The 21,106-nt window shown below is 37.6% G+C and overlaps 1 protein-coding gene across 1 annotated transcript; it reads left to right on the top strand.

Annotated features, from left to right (window-relative positions):
• Positions 1–637: 637 nt before the first annotated feature.
• On the top strand, positions 638–15,642 carry LOC311181103 (flavin-containing monooxygenase 3; the record flags this gene model as incomplete). Its single annotated transcript, XM_084249338.1, has 8 exons — positions 638–781; positions 1,878–2,066; positions 5,400–5,562; positions 5,787–5,929; positions 8,710–8,909; positions 10,853–11,208; positions 14,464–14,536; positions 15,300–15,642. Exons 1-8 carry the CDS (start codon positions 650–652, stop codon positions 15,640–15,642), a joined length of 1,599 nt encoding a protein of 532 aa, XP_084105464.1. The 5' UTR covers positions 638–649.
• Between the last annotated feature and the right edge of the window lie 5,464 nt (positions 15,643–21,106).

The raw sequence follows: 21,106 nt of genomic DNA, 5'->3' as shown, positions 1-21,106 counted from the left end.
TGGTTTATAGTTGCCTATTGATTTTGATTTTTACTTTTTTATAATTACTTTTTTTTCCTGATCCCTTATTTGGATCCTCTACATTCCTCCTATAAGTGAAACTGATATTTTTCTTTCTCTTTCTGGCTTATTTCACTGAGCATGATCCCTTCCAGCTCCATCCATATTGATGCAAATGGCATGAGTTTATTTTTTTGATTGCAGAGTAATATTCCATTGTGTGTTTATACAGATAACTATATGTATGTGTGTGTATATTCATTGCTGCTTCATCCATATATGCATATGTGCTTGGGGATACAGGTGGGTGTATATGTGCTTTAATTGTGAATGTCCTTTTCTTCCCTTGTTCATAGTGTCTGATAGAGGCTAATGACAAAAGGTCAAAGGCAAAAAAAAAAATACATATGCTGGAGCATCAATCTCTTAATTTTGGAGAGATGACTAAGAACAAAGTGCTTCTTTATAAATTAGAGAGAAATGCAAAATGTAGTTAGATTACTTTAAAACCTTCTAATCTATGTGTTTGATACTAATTTTTTAGTACAAATCAGAAAGCTTCTTATTAAGTCAAAGAGAAATATAAAGAAAAAATACTGTTTAGCAACATTGTTGCTGAAATATTCTCTGGGCCTTTGCACAGGTAACCATGGGGAAGAGAGTGGCCATCATCGGGGCTGGCGTCAGCGGATTGGCCTCTATCAGGAGCTGTCTGGAAGAGGGGCTGGAGCCCATTTGCTTTGAGAGGAGCGAAGATGTTGGGGGCTTGTGGAAATTCTCAGTGAGTGGGACATCACTGCAATAGACAGGGAAGTGAGGTGGGAAGCATGTGAGAACATATTGCAGAAACCCAGCCTTCAAACTAGCTGTCAGTTATAATCTCTCTTAGGTTTGGAATCTATGAAGCACATTAAGAGCAGTCTGGAAAGTGAGATTCCAGAGCATCCTGCCTTGCTACCTGCCTGCCAACTCTGACACCAGCCATGCCAGGCTGCACTAACAAAATTACTAATTATAGCTGTGGTAAAAAATTTTGAAAAACACTATTTTAAACATAACCAAATCTTCTTTGTACATAAAACTGTATGATCTAATCCATCAGAACTATCCCATGATGTGTTGAAAGGGATTTACCACAAAAAAAAAATACCATTTAACCATTTTTAAGTACACAGTTCTGTGGAATTAAGTTCATTCACATTGCTCAACAACCACCTCCAGAACATTTTTAAAATTCCCAAAGTTAAACTCAGCACTAATTAAACAATAGTTCTCAATTTGTCCCTCACCCTGACTCCAAACAGCCTTTATCAACAAATTTGATTACTCATCTCATATAAACAGAATCATACAGTATTTGCCTTGTCACTGAATCATTTCACTTAGCATAAAATACACAAAATTAGTACTTTTTACTACATATAGTAACATGTATTGTAATTCCTTTCTTTTAAGACTGAATAATATCTCATTGTTTGTATATACCAGATTTTGTTTATCTGTGCTCATGATCTGAAACAGTAAAATTTGGAAAATATCTCTTGTATTTAATGGGTCAAAGGAATACAATGATTGTCGTTACATTTTCCTATATAATATAATGAAATTAAAAAATTGTTTCTCTTAGAAAAGACAGGGAAGTGAGGTGGGAAGCACGTGAGAACATATTGCAGAAACCCAGGCCCAGTACATATGTTCTTCCACATTTTAAGTTCCTTTGATAAGCATTTTTTAAGTGAATTTAAGTTGTATCTTACTGAATTTACTGGTGGGTAAAAGCCAACACAAAATGAATCATAATTATTCAGAACTGGTCCTGACCAGGATAAGTATACTCATTTGCAAACTCTCTTTCCTTTTAAACTGTACCTTAACAGGACATTGCAGAGGAAGGGAGGGCTAGCATTTACCAATCAGTCTTCACCAACTCTTCCAAGGAGATGATGTGTTTTCCAGATTTCCCATATCCTGATGACTACCCCAACTTTATGCACAACAGCAAGCTCCAGGAATATATCATTGCATTTGCCAAAGAAAAGAACCTCCTAAAATATATACAGTTCAAGGTAAGATGCTATACCAAAAATTTATTTTGGGTCTAACTGTGAGGAATTCTATACTTATTAAATTCCTGTTTGTTCCTTTTACTCTCCCTTATTTATCAACATCTTCAACAGAGTGGTCCTCTAACCTAGATCTCCAGATGGGGAAGAATACGTGAGAAATTTACAAAACATGATCACATACTGTTCTTAAACTAATGTGACATTAGCTCAGAAATCAATAACAAAGAAATAAGTATAAAACAACTATGAATTTGAAAATTTTAAAAATCTTTTTCTAAACAATCTACAAGTCAACGAAGAAATTGCAATGGAAATTTTAAAATATTTAGAAATGAATGATAATTTAAATTCTACATATCAATACTTGTGGTAAACAGAGAGCAAAACTCATGAAAATTATAAGCTTACATCTTAGATAAATATTTGAAAACTAATAAGGTAAGAACAATTGGAAAATGATAACAGAATAAACTTAAGAATATAAAATGAAGATAATAAAAACAAATTAAGAATATTAGAAAATAAAGAATATTAAGAAAATTATAAGTTCCATTCTTTTAAGTTTAATGAAATAAACAAAAGACAATAACTGGCAGTTTGAGTGGGGAAAAAGCAAAGGTACAAATAAATAATATTAGGGATGAAAAGAAGAACAAAATAGGGCCTCCCCGGTGGCGCAGCAGTTGAGCGCTGGGTTGCGAAGCTGCCCGCAGCCTCTGCAGCACCGGTTCGATCCCCAGCTGCTCCCGGGCCGCCCCCCGGCCGCTGGAGGAGGGTCCCATATGGCGCGCAGACCTCTCCTGCCGCCCGCTGCTCCCCTCAGCAGTGTACCTCGGTCCTTCTGCCTGCTCTGCTCCCCGCTCTGGCTCTGGTGAATTCTCTCACCCTCCCGCGCTTCTGACTGTACCCAGTGCATGTATAAATAAATAAATAAAAATAAATCTAAAAAAAAAAAAGAACAAAATAGCTTTAAAATGAAACAAGAACACCATAAACACATTTGCCAATAATTTGTAAATCAGTTAAAATTTTTAAATCATTTTTTGAACTTTCCAAAACTCACTGAAAAAAGTAACTAACCTAAATTTATTGATGACATTTATTTTATAAACTCTTCCAGAGACTAAGAAATTAAATGTGTTTGCCATACTCACTCTGTGATACAATCTGATATCAAAAGCAGATAAAGACAACATGAATGAGGAAAATTATCAGCCCATCCCCCTCATGAAAACTGATGCAAAAATCCTATAATCTTAACAATCTTATACAGAAACTTGGTGACAGTGGTTGAGTTTGGATTATGGGTGCAGTGTATTTTGATGTTATAAAACATAAATAGGGCCTCCCCGGTGGCTCAGCAGGTTGAGTGCTGTGCTGTGAAGCTGTCCGCAGCCACTGCAGAGTGGGTTCGATTCCCAACTGGCCAGGGAGATTCCCACCTGGCAATGCAGACCTCTCCTTGTCTCTCCCGCTGCTCCCCTCAGCAGTGTCTTCAGTCCATCTGCCTGTCCTGCTCCCTGCTCTGCTCTGGTGAATTCTCTCACCCTCCCGCACCTCTGACTGTACCCCAGTTCTTGTATAAATAAATAAATCTTTAAAAATAAATAAATAAAACATAAATTACTAATTCACTATAAAAACCTGTTACAGAAAAAAACTTTAGGTTCACCAAATTGAGAAAGGCATTAAATAAGAATTAACAATTTATGCCTGTAAGAAAGAAATGTAAAGGGGGAAAAAAAGAAGTTCTCACCAAACTATTTCTTAACCCAGGGAAGGGAAGGGAAGGGAAGGGAATTTTCTTAACCCAGTAAAACATATATAAACATTATGTTAAATTTATAGTGTTCCATATGATCCTGAAAGAGAGGCCTTCCAAAATGTTCAGATTCTTCCCAAGATGTCCAAAGAGGGCTATTTTAAATGTTTCACATTATCATGTGGTGCAAATCTATTGAGGCCCTGAAGGTTTCAAGAGAAACTGTTACCATTATCTCATTATCTTAAAGAAGGAAGATTACCCAGACTTAGGTCACCTACAGAAATAAGGTTGTTGTTTTTTGTTTTTGTTTTTGTTTTTGTTTTTGTTTTTGTTTTTGTTTTTGTTTTTGTTTTTGTTTTTGGTGGGGGATCCTATCCTACAGCAGGGCAAGCATTTAGAGCATCTGGTTTTGCCAAGTGTCATCCTTTCCTAATCATGTGAAACTTTCTACTGTCTTTGACACCCCAGACATGCATTTCACTCATTGACCCAAGATTAAAAACCCTCAATCTGACCCATTTACTCTAGAATTTAAGGTCATGTAAATTCTCCATATGTGTAATTAAATTTACTCTTTTTTCCTACTAATCTGTCTGATGTTCAGTTGTTTGCTAGGCCAGGTCTCTTGTGCCCCTAGAGTAGCCACTAGCCACAAAATTGAAATATACTGTAAAGATAAAACACAATTGGGATTTCAAAGCCTTACTATGAAAAAGAATGTAAAACACCTCATTAACCTATGAAAACAGTATAGAGGTTTCTCAAAATAGTAAAAATAGATGTACCATGTCATTCAAGAATTCCACTTGTTATTATGTACAAGAATGGCAGAGCACCACACATACACATATATATAATATATATATTATATATATATTCCTATGTTCCCTGCAGCATTGTTTACAATAGACAAGCTAAGGAAACAACCTAAATACCCAAGAATGGATGACTATAGTATTAGACATTATTATTATATAACATTATATACATATATTATTATATATTATATAATATAATATAGATAGATTACCCCAAATTACACATTTTAATGTGCAACTCAGTGTTTAGTCCATGCATCAACATCTCACATCCTACCTCAAACCTGTAGACATCTGGGAATGTGGTCCTAGAATCTGTACTTTAACAGGTTTTCCAGGTAATCATCTATCTGCATGCTAAAATCTGAGAAATTATGTTCTGAATATAGAGAGCAGATTACTCACTACATGGGGTCAGTGCTGCTTGTAAACTATGATTGGATTCACTATAATAGCTCCAAGAGGAATCACTCTTGTACTGCAGAAAATATTTCATGTATAAGAAACCATCTGGAGATAATATATTTATATATGCATACATATGTATATGTACATATATACAAACATATCATATTATGTTTTGGTCTATTCTAAGGGAATTTTGAATTTATAATATGTACCTTAATAATGAATTAAGTATTTTTCCTAAACTGCCATCCATTAAGTATTTTGTTCAAGTAGTTGATCAAGTTGGTACCAAATCTACCTATTAGCATAAAAAGAAAGCTATCCTTCCTTTATTTTTCTTAGACACTTGTATCCAGCATAAACAAATGTCCTGATTTCTCAGTCACCGGTCAATGGAATGTTACCACTGAAAAGGATGGTAAAAAACAATCAGCTGTTTTTGATGCTGTAATGATTTGTTCGGGACATCATGTATATCCCAACATACCAAAAGAGTCCTTTCCTGGTAAGGTCAAAATTTAGGCTGCCATCTACAAGTGGCATGATTAAGTATTTGGTAATGTCTATTTTAATATAAAAGTACAGGTTAAACTAAGATATGCTCCTGTTATGTCTAATGTACTTAGAGTGCTAAAATTCAACTACTGTGACTTTATTCACTGCCATGATCTATGACCACAACTTTTTAAATGGAAATAAACAACTCATATGTTTCCCACTTTTATGTAGGACTAAAACTTTTTAAAGGCGAATGCTTCCATAGCCGGGACTATAAGGAACCAGGAATATTTAAGGGAAAGCGAGTCCTAGTGATTGGCCTGGGGAATTCTGGCTGTGATATTGCCACGGAACTCAGCCACATGGCAGCACAGGTACCACGTCCCAGGTACTGGCGTGGGTGGGGGAGGGGCACTTTAAAAGGACAAAAACAATTACCATTTGAAAGGTGTGATATGAAACAGGGGGATGGAAAGGTACTTGGTGTAAATAACTTACTGTTTCTTATAGCGCAACTTTCTTCCATAATAGGTGAGGTTTTAAGTAGCTTGTTACGGCAAGGGCATATCATCAGCAAGGAGTGATGTGGTCATTTGGTGTCAATACATGTCTGACTAATTCCTTCTGTATTCAGGGTTAAGGTTATGACACTGACACTCCTAGGTATGTCCTTCAATTATCTTTGAGTTTCCATTTCTTCTTAATAAAAGATAAGAATACTTTTTGAGCTTGTTGAGGAATTAAAACATTTTATCATGATTTCAGCCATGTAGAGTTATATATTTGTTCAGATTGCATACAGTCATCCCATGTTATTTGTCGAGAACCTATTATGTACCAGGCATAGACTCGGATACTGGAGAGAGAATGGTAAACAAAGCACATATGATACCTACCCTGAAAATCAGAGTCTAGTATCGAAAATTGATCTTAACCAAGTAAAAGCACAAGTGTAAAACTTATAATTGTGAAAAGGACTAATAAAGGCCACCAATCTGTAATAATGGTTAATAGGGGTGACCTACTTCAGAATGGCAAGTGAAAAAGTCCATTTTGAACTGACATTTAAACTGAAAGCTAAAAATTGACAAAGGAGGCCAGTTTCAGAAAAGGACTTCAGGAAGATGGTTTTAAAGCATGAAAAAGCTTAGAGAGCAAGACACTGAGAGAAAAAGCCACTTGGCTGCCACTCCATCTGGTTGGAAAAGAATGGCATGCAGAAAGTTTGGGCAGAAGCTGGAGAAGTGATACAGGTCCCGTTAGGTCATGTTGAACAAATGTCACCTACTAGCTTGAAAGATTCTTTTGGGATGAAGAGCCCAGAAGGCAACAGATAGGAATTTTATCTCCAGGTGTCATACCTACTAATGTCACACTGGGCATCCCCAGCATAAGCCCATTTCACATCCCGGTATTACAACCAGTGAAAGCAAGGAGATCACTAAGTTAATGACATAAAAATATTTTCTTATTTATCTGCTCAAAGCACTTTACTAGACAGCATAGAGACACAAAGATGTCAATTATATAGCCCTCTCCTAGAGGCACTTAAAATCTATTTGTGAAAATAATACTGTGATATAAATACAACCTCAAAAGTTAAGTAGAAAGCATGACAATTTCAAGAACTGACACTGGAATAAAGGATCAACAAGTGATTCAGGAGAAATGTCCAGATTACAGAATTGGAGAACTCATAAAGGGGTAAAACTGAACCATTCTTTGAAGAATATACATATATCACATAGTTGAAGAGGTGGCAAAGAGTTTTTTCACAGAAGAAAAATAGCATGGACAAAAGTATGAAGACAGGAGTGAAACTGCAAGTTGGACTACAGTGGATTCATTCTGCTTGATTGAAGTCTCATAATAATGACAATTTGTGCAGTGGTACTCAAATACCTGCATATAAAAGTGCCCCTTTGATTGCGGGAAGAATGTAGTCTGAGTTTTATTGTACCCATTTTATAGAAAAGATAACTGAGGACTAGAAATGTGAATTGTCTTCTTGAACGTCATAAGGGAAATCAATGTTCAGCCATGAAAGTGTTAGAAGACTGAAGCCCAGATATTGTGATTCCAAGGACAGAGTAGCTATAGAAATTGAGAGAGGAAAAAAAAAGACTGGACACATGTTATGTCATATACTTGAATAAACTGAATCACAGGCTGAAGAATCTGGATATTGTCATAAATAATGGTAAGCCATGAAAGCTTCTTGAACTAAGAAAAGGTATGATGAAACCATGGTTTTAAGAGTCATTCATTCATTATATATATGATAAATTAGAGGGAAGAGAGACCAATTTCAAAGAATCTCAATTTAACAAATTGATCCTCTATCTCTTGTCTAATTTCCATTATAAAAAATGCATTGAAGTGTTATCATATATGATGATTTTTGTTCTTAAATGCCTGCAAGACTGCACTGTTAGGGGTTCACATGACAGCAGGGAGAGGAAAAGTACACATAGTCCATGCAGGAAATGTTAGAATTTGATGTGGTGACTAGCCTATAATATCCATTTTATGAATGAGGAATCTAAAGATTAGAAAAATTAAAGGAATTTGCCCCAAGTCACATCATAGGTATGTAGCAGATCCAAGATTTCAAAATCTTTGCTTTTTATCTAAAATGTCTATTTTGAGATTATAATTGCTTGTCTGTAGACAATGATCATCAGATAAGCACTAGGGGAAATAGAATTTAGCTCTACATCAGAGAATATTTGATTAAAATATGAAAATTTGCCTAAAACAATATTACAGGGTCATTGACTTTAAGACACAGATTAGAGTACAGGAAATTTATTTAGGAACACTCTTTGAATGAATATCCCTGCAAGAAGGGAAGGGAGCTTCACTTTACCTTACTCTGAAGCTGCCATGGTCTTTTTGAATTGTCTTGAGTTAGAGAGAGAGGTTGAACATCAATCTTAAATCAACCAGCCACTGGATGTAAGGAAAACAGACAAAGACCTAAGTTGAAGACTCTCTCGCTTCTACCATGAATCCCCAAGAGGGCCAACAGTTGAGAGTTGCTGTCTGACAACACTCCCAGGAGCTAATGTAATAAATCCATCCCTAAAGGGACCTGAGGATATATTATAATATGCAAATTGATGGTGACTACTTTGTTGTATTGGTGTTTAAGGTGATCATTAGCTCCAGGAGTGGCTCCTGGGTGATGAGTCGGGTCTGGGATGATGGTTATCCATGGGACATGATGTTCATCACGCGATTTGAAACATTCCTCAAGAACAACTTACCGACAGCCATCTCTGACTGGTGGTACATGAAGCAAATGAATGCAAGATTCAAGCACGAGAACTACGGCTTGATGCCTTTAAATGGGTAATGCAGAGTTCAGCATGTTATGTCTGCTACCTTTTATTTCATTGTCAACAACCTTAATGTATGTTGTAACCACCAAACAAGTCAAAATAATGAGTTGAGTAATCACATCTCATATTTCAGGGAGTGAAGAATTGCAAAAATTAGGAGTGATTTCCAATTTCACAATCCTCCTCCCCAGATTTGTGCAGCTGGAAAGTTATATAATACCTCAGGAATGAGTCCCTAGAGTAATAAACATTGCTATGTTTTAAGCACTTAATAATGCATGTCATAGCCTCCTTAAGACTCTGAGGTGCAACATCTCATTTTACCCTCACAACAGTTATGAAGAGGGTTCTACTGGTATCCCCACTTCAGAAATAAGAAAACTGAGGTTCCATGTAGTTCATAACATTACCAAAATCCCACAGCAGTATTCAAAACAAACGCAGACAGGCTGACTCTAGAACCCCTCACTCTAAGCTGCCTTGCTGTGCTGCCTGTCACTTGGTGGAAACATTCAGTGAAACAAAGCAAGAGAATTGTCCCTGTCTCCACACTGGAGTCACCCACCTTCACACCATCCTCCACTGAATGAAATGTTTGTATCCTCAGTGTTCTCCTCTTCACTCACTCCTCTAATACCCTCCAAGCCAATCAGATGATAAAGTATTTTGGCAAAGAGTGCAAAACCCAAGCAATAAACCATTCACATCAAAGTGAATCCATTAAATCAACAAATATTTACTAAATACTTCTATTTTCCAGTTTCTATGTTAAGCCCTGTAAAAAACAGCAGTGAGCTAAACCAAAAACAAAAGAATACTGTTGTCTTCATGGAGTTACATTCTAGTTGTGGGAAACAAGTTATAAATGAATAGCAGAAGATCACAGAGAAGGTGATGTGTACTAAGAATGGGACATGGGGAACACTGGTTGGACTAATTTAAACAGTCCTCAGTGGAGGTCTCACTGAGAAGGAGACTTTAATGCAAATCCCAGAAGATGAGGAAATGAGCTAGAGGGTATCTGGGGAAGATTATTCCAGAGCATGAAAAGAGCAGTGAGGACATGGCCTCAGGGATGTGACTGGCATGTGTAGCAAACAGCAGTGCTCTTCCTCAAGAAAAGCAGGTAGGCACGAGTAACAGGAGACATCAGAATAGCCTGATGATACCGGGCTTCTAGATCTTGGGAAAGACTCTGACTTTTATTCTGAAAGCACTGGGAAGACATAGCAGGCATCTGAACAAATTAGGGACAAGATGGAAGTTTATTCAAAGAGATCACTGTGGCTGCTGTGGTTTTCATAAGTGTAGAGCAGTAGATTAAGGAAGAGATTATTGTCAAAAACCAGATAAGAGATATGGTGACTGGGATCAGAACTGTCAGGAGTTGAAGTTCTCTCGCCTTTGACTTTCTTCCTCCTATCTGGTCTTCATCCTAGTGATCACTTTGTATTATCTTGTATGAAGAATAACAGCACACATTTTTGAGCACCTTCTATGACTATGACAAATTCTTTCTACTGTTTAGATCTCAGGCATAACAGTTACTGCCTCTCCAAATGAGAAAGACAAGGCTCAACAAAATTAAGAAATTTTCATCTATCAAGGTTCACAGTTAATAAATAGCAAAGGAGAAATTCAAGTATCCAGGTGCTTTGACTTTAGGCCTAATTTTTCCTGAAATAGGCTTTAATAGGGTACTAAGCCTGGGTGTTTATTGCGGGATTTAGAGAGAGTTTTACAGAAGAAAAAAATCACAGAAAATAAAAAAGGAATCAATCACAAGGGCCAACTTCCCTTACTTCACATTGTTGCCTTATGTCTGTTTTGTTCTTCCACCATATTGGTGCCATTCCAATGGCATGGGATAAAATTTTGCTCCTTTCTTCTTAATTTATATGTGGACCCATAAGACAAAGTGTAGTTCAGTGGTTGTTTTTATTCCCTGTACAGAACCCTGAGGAAAGAGCCTGTGTTTAATGACGAGCTCCCAGCTCGCATCCTATGTGGCACTGTGTCCATCAAGCCCAACGTGAAGCAGTTCACAGCGACCTCAGCTGTGTTTGAGGATGGGACTGTGTTTGAGGCCATTGACTGCATCATTTTTGCCACAGGCTATAGTTATGCCTACCCCTTCCTTGATGACTCCATCATCAAAAGCAGAGATAATGAGGTCACCTTGTTTAAAGGCATCTTCCCTCCTCTACTGGAGAAGCCAACCATGGCAGTGATTGGCCTTGTCCAGTCCCTGGGGGCTGCCATTCCCACAACAGACTTGCAGGCCCGCTGGGCAGTGCAAGTAATAAAGGGTAAGTTGATAAATAAGCTCATTGATAAAGAATGGATCTCAATGAGAATGCCTTCTGGTCTTTGTGAAGACAGTAATCCTAATTACAAGGGACACATCTTAGATCACAGCCAGTTCTGAAAATCTACACTTCTATATTTGGCATATTGTATTTTAATATAAAATACATCATATGGGATTATCATGTGCAATAGTATATTATTTGAAAAGATTTTTTGTGATTTACCACTCCTTAGTGCTGATAGTTAGCCAAGATCTTTCATTAAACAGGAGAACACCAGAGCTTCTGGTTCTAAGTACATGACAACTTTATTAAATTATGATTTCAAAACTCAGTAGAATGACACTGCTTAAAAGATTAGTAAAAGAACATGTTTCCAAGCTGATGCCCAGCCAACTTCAAATATCCAGTCATGAAACATGATTGCTGGAAAGGCAGTGACCTTCTTTGCCCTATTTTTTTTATTGCTGTGAGTCAGATAAGGATAAGTACTAGATCATTAGAGACAGAGTACTAGGTGTGGTCTGTCTCTAAGGTATAGGAACACTGAATGCTTGTATTTAAAACAAAAAAAAAGGAAACTACAAATTTGATAGGGGCAGGCAAGGAAAGCAGGCAGCATGTGTTCTGGAATCAGATTCACACTAAGGTTTGAATGCAGCTATGGGCAGTACAGATCGTAAGACCAAACAGAACTGTGGTTAAAGAACAAATGGATCCTATATTGTGAAAAAATAAACAAGGATGTTAAAAAAAAAAAAAAGAACAAACAGAGAAGTCAAAGTTTAGTGTGCAAAATGTAAAAGGCATAAACTTCTGGAACTTAACATATCTGCTTCATCTGAGGCCACTTATAAGGACTTCTAGAACTACCTGACTTGCTGGGGGCTAAAGTTTCCTCTTATTTATTTTTTTATTTATTTATACAAGCACTGGGTACAGTCAGAAGCGAGGGAGGGTGAGAGAATTCACCAAAGCAGAACAGGCAGACTGACGAAGTACACTGCTGAGGGGAGCAGTGGGCGGCAGGAGAGGTCTGCGCGCCATGTGGGACCCTCGCCGGTGGCCTGGGATCGAACCGGCACTGCAGAAGCTGCGGGCAGCTTCACAGTCCAGCGCTCAACCACTGCGCCACCGGGGAGGCCCTCCTCATTTTATACAAGAGATTGGAACTTACCACTACACATTTTGGCTCCATCCACATCATTATAGTCCTGCACATCAGAAACCCCTCTCCCACCTCCTTCTATCTCACCTGCAAGCAGATATGTGCTGCATAGTGTTGCTCCAGTAAGGCAACAACTAGGCAGAAAATTCTACTCACAAAGAATGAGTTTAGGTTTCAGGCTCAGAAAGACTGAAGTTAAAGATCAGGTACTCAATCTCTGTGAGGACAAGAATTGTAACCTGACTCTTAAAAAGAAGATAAGGAGAGACCTGAGGGAACTGACATACAGGGAAAGAGTGGGCTTAGGGGAAAAGAGAAATAAGGCAAATAACCCAATTTAGGGGAATCAGAGTGCCCAGACATAGGGACCAATTACAACAACCCAAATGGCAGTAATTTCTAAGCTATTGGGAATAGCGTTTTATCTCACTCATTCCTCCTGAGTGATTCCAAGGTTTGGAACAAGACCATCTCTACAAAGGCTATTTGAGTGACCCTGCCTGGAAGGATTGCAGAAACAGGGAATTAGGCAAATCATTACAGGTATTGAGCAACCAGATCTGGGCTGGAAGCTCTAGTCTTATTCAAGATCTTCCCCAAATTGCCTTCATATGGCCCATTTAAAGTCTCTCTGAGAACAAAAGCATGCTTTTTCTAGAATAAACCTCAAATCTTGGGGCAACTCTGACTCAGATCTGGTCTCCTGGGGCTGTCCTATGTGTTTGGTGACTTGTGGGTACCACATCCACCATCCACTCATAGAGAAATTTGGGGCTTTGCTAGATTCTATATCTTACCTACTGGAAATTCGATTTTCTGAATTCTAAAAAAGCAGTATTATTTCCTATAGCCTTTTCCTTAAATGTTAAAAAGAGGTGCCAATTTACCTTTGCTGTGGTTTATTAAAGACATTCTTAATAATACAACTTAGGGATTAGAATATAATACCCGAAACTAATTTCAAACGTCTGGTAACTAGTTTAAGAGCAGAGAAACAAAGCTGCAAAGCAATTTGAATAGTGATTTTTAATTTTTATGACAAATACCAGTCCTGAGAAGATTGGGAATGAATTAGATGTATCTCAAAATGATATATTTTTCATTCTGTTCCTAAGCTCACAACTTTATTTTGCAATACAGTGAAAAAGAACAGAAAACACTAATTTGTAACTCATTAAAAAAGAAAAATATAATGCATATCTGGAGTTGTTATTGCAGCGCTATTTATAATAGGTAAAACCTGGAAGCAACCCAAATGCCCAAAAATAGGTGACTGGATCAAGAAGATGTGGTAAATATACACAATGGAATACTATTCAGCAATCAAAAAGATAAATTAATGCTATTCGCGCAACATGAATGGAGCTAGAAGGAATTAAGCTCAGTAAAATAAGTCAGAAGGAAGAAGAAAATTATCTGATGGTTTCACTTACAGGAGGAATATGGGGGGAATAAGACATGGGGGGAATAATAACAATACAAAGCAAAACAAAACAAAGCAAAAACAGACGATTATAAACCAGAGAGATCCTGCAGGGGAGGAGGAGGGAGAGGGATCAGAGGCAGGGAGGAGCACAGGGGACTATGGTGATGGTGCACGGTGAAGGAGACTCTATGGGGACTACACCTGAGGGGCGGGGGTGGGGGGGAAGCAAACATTGATTAAAACTGAACAGTGATGGGCCTCCCCAGTTAAGCGCTAGGTTGCGAAGCTGCCTGCAGCCTCTGCAGTGCCAGTTCAATCCCCGGCCGCCATGTGAGGGTCCCACATGGCACACAGACCTCTCCAGCAGCCCGCTTCTCCCCTCAGCAGTGTACTTCATCCGTCTGCCTGTTCTGCTCCCCGCTCTGGCTCTGGTGAATTCTCTCACCCTCCCATGCTTCTGACTGTACCCAGTGCTTGTATAAATAAATAAATAAATAAATAAATAAATAAATAAATAAATAAATAAATAAATATTTTTAAAAATCAGTTAAAAAAATGAGCAATGATGTAAAATAGATATAAATAAAAATTAAAAAAAGAAAAATGATTGACTGATCATATTCTGACTTACTTAGCTTTTGTTGTATCTTCTCTTTTTTAGGAATTTGCACTTTGCCTTCTGTGAAAGACATGATGAATGACATTGATGAGAAAATGGGGAAAAAACTCAAATGGTAAGAGCATCTATTGTAAAGGGTGGGGGTCTAAGATTTCTGTAGAAAAGTCAGAATTTGTGCTTGGAACAACATTAGTCTCTGATGCTCCTAAGTAAGGTTGTTAGGGTAACAGCTAGGAGCTGTCATACATCCAGTAAGTATTTTTTAAGGATATAGCTTGCACCTGACAGTATACTGCATCCTGTTATATGCAAGACACAGTGAATAGTAGGACTAAGAGCCTATATGATACAGCAATTTTAGCCTCCCATGATACCTGAAATATATCACAAAAAGGAAACTCAGAAAAGACTAGAAATCAGAAAAATTATTTTCTGGCCCATAAATTCACTTAGATGTAGGCAATGGCCTCAAATGTTGCTAATGAAAATGACTCAGCAAAATGAGGATAGAGTGGGAATAGAGCTCCAGACTCAGCTCTGCCACTAATTAGCTCAATTAACCGCCAGTTTACTAGTTCAGTGGCCATGAACTAGTAACTTCATTTGAAGAAGGCACAATTTATCCATATGTAAGTGGTGACAAAATCCCATTCTCAGCTGTCTTGAAGTATTACAGATATCCAAATGAGACAATAGAAAAGTTTTCTGGGAAAAAACTACAAGTACATAATAAGTGAGCACTATCTCCCTTCCCAGTACAAGGGATTCACATTGATTCCCACTGGTTTAAAAAAAAAAAAAAAAGTGCAAAGCAATTTCCCTGTTCTTGTTTCTATATAGTTTGGAGAGCCACAGTGTATTTCCTCTCCCATCTCCAGGTTTGGCAAAAGCGAAACCATACAGACGGATTATATTGTTTATATGGATGAACTTGCCTCCTTCATTGGGGTCAAACCCAACATCCCGTGGCTGTTTCTCACAGACCCCAAGCTGGCCTTGGAAGTATTCTTTGGCCCTTGCAGCCCATACCAGTTTAGGCTGATGGGCCCAGGAAAGTGGCCAGGAGCCAGAAATGCCATCTTGACCCAGTGGGACCGAACACTGAAACCCATGAAGACGAGAGTTGTCGGGCATCTTCAGAAGCCTTGCCTAGCTTTCTGGTGGCTTAAGCGCCTAGCTATTCCTACTTTGCTCATTGCTGTTTTCCTTGTGTTGATCTAATCATCACTCCCTCTAGGATTCTGAAAGCTACTGACAATACTTGGCAAGGAATTTTGCTATTTAAAAAATTAGATTTTCACACCTCCTACTTTTCAATTCAGTAGGCATTAGTCAATAAAGCTGTACTATATCTAGGCTTTTAAATAAGCCCCTCTAAGAGTCACGCCATGATCTAAAAAAGAGCATTCATTTCTTTTTTTAGGTTCCTTTAACATTTCACAATCAGAAATAATGTTCTTTATCACTCACCTAAATCATCTCTGTAGGGGCAGGAAATGGACCTCAGGGCAAGTTTTCTATGATCCAGCAGACCGGGTAAAGGAGGAGTCAGAGTCCTCAGTGGTTTTGCAGGTTTTTATTGGGATTACCAGGTACACAGCAGGCAGGGGCGCTGGGGGGCCGGTAGGCTGGCAGTCCTCCCAGCCCCCAGCAGGTCTTCACTCTGGGCTCTCTGGCCTTCTCTCGGCTTCTCTTTCGGCTTCTACTGGCGACCCCGTGACGCCGCCCTTAAAAGCACAGTCTTAGCCCAGGTGAATCCCATCTACCTATACCCCCCCCCCCACACCCTACTCCAGGTGCCCGCCATCAGGCATGCATTCAGGACCTCAAGGATCCATCATCTATCCTGATGGTGGGAGGGCAGAAAAGCCTGACATTTTTCCTTACCCTACAATCTCCTAAGCCAATCATATTTACATGATTCCTTTTATCCTTTAAACAGTGTTAAACATGTGCTTCAATCTAAACAAAAAATGAATTAAGAGAATAGTTATGATATTATCAGGATACCTTTACAGACCATTTGCAGGATCAAGGGGAGAGCTGGCTATTTTATAAATATATATATATATATATATATATTCCATATTTTCTAGCCAATGAATCCCTGGCTAGAAACAGCATAGAGGTCCTCCCCGGTGGTGCAGCAGTTGAGTGCTGGGCTGCAAAGCTGCCCGCAGCCTCTGCAGTGCCCGTTCGATCCCCGGCCACTGGCAAGGGTCCCACATGGCACACAGACCTCTCCTGCCGCGCCTGCTGCACGCCTCCGCAGTGTATTTTGTCGGTCTGTCTGTTCTGTTCCCTGCTCTGGCTCTGGTGAATTCTCTCACCCTCCCGTGCTTCTAACTGTACCCAGTGCTTGTATAAATAAATAAATAAATCTTTAAAAAAAAAAAAAAGCATAGAGACCTGACCTATAATAAAAGTTAACAAGAAATTACTCGTTTTATTTACATTTCCAATAGGAAAACAAACTTTCCAACACATAGCAGTGAAACAATAATAAAAGCAATAATAATTAGTACTACCCCACATATACCATTTAACTAAATGGATAAAGTCTTGCAAATAATTAAATATAGTCAAAGCTATAACCAAAATAAAAAAAAATACTACCCTTACAGAATGAATTTCTGGGTATCAGAAAAATCTTAAATTTTATTTTTTAAAGTATTACTACATTTAACTGTTAGAATTTTCATAGTTAAAAGTTTTAGAGTTTTTTTCTTATAGAGCCAAAAGAATAATCAACATCATCAGTCACCAGAGGGCTCTGTAAGTGGTTACAACACATGTTTCTTACTATACCTTCACTTCTAACTAAGGGCAGTGGAGCAACCAAATATAGATAAATAGAGAGAGAGAGAGAGAGAGAGAGTGAGAGAGAGAGAGAGAGAGAGAGATAAACAAACACATGCACATAAACATTTCCTTTCGTTGATCTAATCATCATTTTCTCTAGGATTATAAAAGCTACTGACAATACTTGGCAAGGAATTTTGCTATTTAAAAATAAGAATTTCACACCTCCTGCTTTTCTACTCAGCAGGCATTAGTTGATATATGACTGATATATATATACAGATATATGAGAGGGAGAGGAAGTTATGTCTTTCTCTAGTGCTTTATCCTTTTCTAGTTTTTATTCTTTTTATATTTTTATCTTTAGAGCTACGATTTATCATAGATGTTGCTGTACACAATCTTAAGTCCTTCCCTTAATTCTTTCAGTTAGAGTAACATTCTGCTTTTGAGGGCTTTTCACAAAATGAAATATTCTCAAGTATTGAAGTCTCTTTGCCAACACCTTAGATCAGTTCCCCAGATTTTGATAGCCTGTTATATAGTCAACCCTCTACACTAGATGCAAAGATGAAAAAACTGAGTTAGATATGGTCCCTTTCTTAGTTACAGTCTGATAAGTAACAGGAACTGAAAAAAACCCTAACTTTGAACAAGCAAAATCACTTTTATAAAAATCCAGCCTCCATGCTCTCTATTGCCTACAACTTGCAGAAATTTCCAGCACCTATTATCATTTTAGTGTTTAATAAAAGCTTAAAGCTAATTAATCCTCAGAATAATTGTTTGATATGGATCTTAGCAACAGGACCTCTCAGAGGTCAAGACAAGCCTGAGAACTTTTTTCCCCTCTACCAGAATATTTTTTAATGAAATTATAATTTCTTTTACATGTTTACATAGGGCAAACTAAAATTTAAAGCAAAAGAATATAATGCAATATAATTAGAGGTATTTATTTCAGAAAGAGAAATTTACAATACCTTAGAGCTACATAACTACAAGTTCAAGGTTTTAAGAATTTCTTTTCGTTCTATCATTGTGAATCAATGGCTGCATGTGTTTTCTCTTTTCAATATGATATTTGATGTGAGACCCTTTATGAATGACTCTGGAACAAGGGGACTCCCCGATGCTAGAGGTCAATGAACCTCAACACAATTTGATTTAATGCCCCCTTTGAATAGTGAGTATTTTCGTGCTAACATTGTCTACAATTGTGAAATAAAATTGTAGATAATACAACTTATCTATATACATTAAAAATCTATTGTAATGACTAAAGTCCCAATTGTAATGTGTAAGACCTCCTAAGTTTTTCTCCTACAAATAACAAATCCACTGGTTTTCAAATTATATGAAGTATTGAACAATTAAAGTGTGCAGGATTTCTCAGGTTCTCTAATATCTAGTACTGCCCAATCATGAAATAGCAAAACTGTCCCTGCAAATTCTAAAATGTCCAAAATGGACATAATCCATAATCTTGAAAGGACACATTTCAAAACAAAGCCACATCTTGTGATGTCTAAGCCAGTACATTTTTTCAGAATGTTGCAACTGCCTCCTAGTTTGGATTGGCTTTTGAAGGTGACATTTGACCTTTTTGTGTCGGCTGACATTTAAAAACACAGAAATCATGCAGCACATAATTCCCTGCAATACAAAATAATAGAGAGCCCAACTTATTGACACTGAGAAATGATTCTAGCTCCATATAGTCATGCCTTTGTGTCCACTTCCAGATATGACTTGGAATGGATGAGACACTCTACATTTCTTTATTTGAATAATTTATATAATAATTTATAAATTCACTACATGGGCTGCTTACTCGGTATATTTTCTTGCTGATGGAAAGGCATCTCAAACATAAAACTGCTAAATGTGACTCTTCATTTTGCCTACAAGCAACACACACATGTGACCCTCAAATGTTTTCTTTCCTTTTTCATCCTGGTAATGAGAGGTCTCAATATCCAACTTCTCAAATCAAAATTCAGGCACAATGCTTGATCCCCTTCTTAGCCTCATGCGTTAGTCTGCTAGGGCTTGTTATAGGGCTATGACAACAAAATGCAACAGATAGAGTCACTTAAGCAACAGAAATGTATTTTCTCACAATTCTTGAGATACCTGAGATCAAGGTGTCAGCAAGGATGGTTTCCTCTGAGGCCTCTCTCCTTGGCTTGTAGATGATTATCTTTTCCCTGTATCTTCACAGGGCCTTCCCTTTGTGTGTGCCTCTGTCTAAATTTCCTCTTCCTATGAGGTCACCGGTCATATAAGATTAGGCCCATCCTAAAACCTCAATTTAACTTCATTGTCTCTTTAAATACCCTGTCTCAAAACTCAATCACATTCTGAATTTTGGTGGTTAGAACCTCATGGAAGGAATTTGGAGGGACACAACGTATGCTTCCACTTTAGCCTCTACTCTGGTCCAAGCCATTAACTTCCACCAATAACTCTAAGAGCCTTCTAAGTAGTCTCTTTGCTTCCATTTTTGCCTTCTAACATTAGGAGGCAGCAACAAAGTGTTCTTTCTCCAACACAAATAGGAACTTGTCAACCCATATTTAATCCTTGCAATGGCTAACCACTGCAATCAGAGTGAAATACAAAGTCCTGCCATGACCAACAGATCCACTCCAACCCCATTTCATAATCTTCAGTAAAATATTTCATAATCTTCTCCCCTTTTCCTTTATTCCCATAGGACTGGCCTCCTTTCTCAGTAAGCTCATTCCAAGTTGAGAGCAGTTATATGCAGTTACATTTTCTCTCTACCTGCTTAAACTGCTTTATCTCTGAATAGCTGAAATCTTCTTATATTCAGATCTCCACTATACATAGGACAATCTCAGAAAGGAAACACCATCCCTGGTCTCCTAATTTGTCCTCTCTCATACCACCACATAACTCTGAAATCCATCATATTTTACTTCCTTCTTGGCATAATTTTTTTTCCTGAAATCATCCTTTTTTTTACTTGTTTTACCAATATGAGCATCAATCTGGCCTGTTTCAGTCTCCACTGTATACTCAGTACCCTCAATGAGTCTGGCATATAGAGAGCACTCAGTCAGTATCTATTAAATTAATTAACAAATTTTCATGTATATTAACTGTGCTAAAAACATACTTTTCAATACCTAACCTTGTATTTCAGTGTTCCTTTTAAAGTACCTTATATTCAGTAAAATATTTTCCATTATTTACCCTCATATTTTGACATATTCATTATATAAAATAATACATCCATTAACAAATGGGCAATACAATATAAATCAACTTTCATAGCTCATAAGTATTACAGTTGCCTTTTTTCAAGGTGACTAGTATCAAAATCAACCTATCCTATGCAGTGAAAAAAGAACTCTCCTACATTGCTGGTGGGAGGGCAAACTGGTCAAACCACTGTGGAAAGCTGTCTGGAGGTTCCTCAGTCTACTAAAAATGGAGATACCCTGCGATCTGGCAATTCCACTACTAGGGATCTATCCAAAGGACACAAAAACAGTGATTCAAAAGAGCACCTGTATACCTATATTTATTGTACCTGTATACCTATTGTTTATTATTATTGTATACCTGTTTATTATAGTTAAAACCTGGAAACAATCCAAATGCCCAAAAATAGATGACTGGATCAAGAAGATGTGGTACATATACACCATGGAATATTACTCAGCAATCAAAAAAGATAAACTCATGCCATTCACAGCAAAGTGGACGGAGCTAGAAGGAATTATGCTCAGTGAAATAAGCCAGAATGAAAAAGAAAAATATTGGATGGTTTCATTTATAACGGGAATATAGGGGAACCAAATAAGACATCAGTGTAAAAAATAATAATAATAACAGTACAAAACACAACAAA

Source organism: Talpa europaea, assembly GCF_964194135.1.
Source record: "Talpa europaea genome assembly, chromosome: 12".
In the NCBI taxonomy this organism is placed as follows: domain Eukaryota; kingdom Metazoa; phylum Chordata; class Mammalia; order Eulipotyphla; family Talpidae; genus Talpa; species Talpa europaea.
Note: the sequence above shows the minus strand (reverse complement) of the source record. Positions and strands in the feature narration are given on the sequence as shown.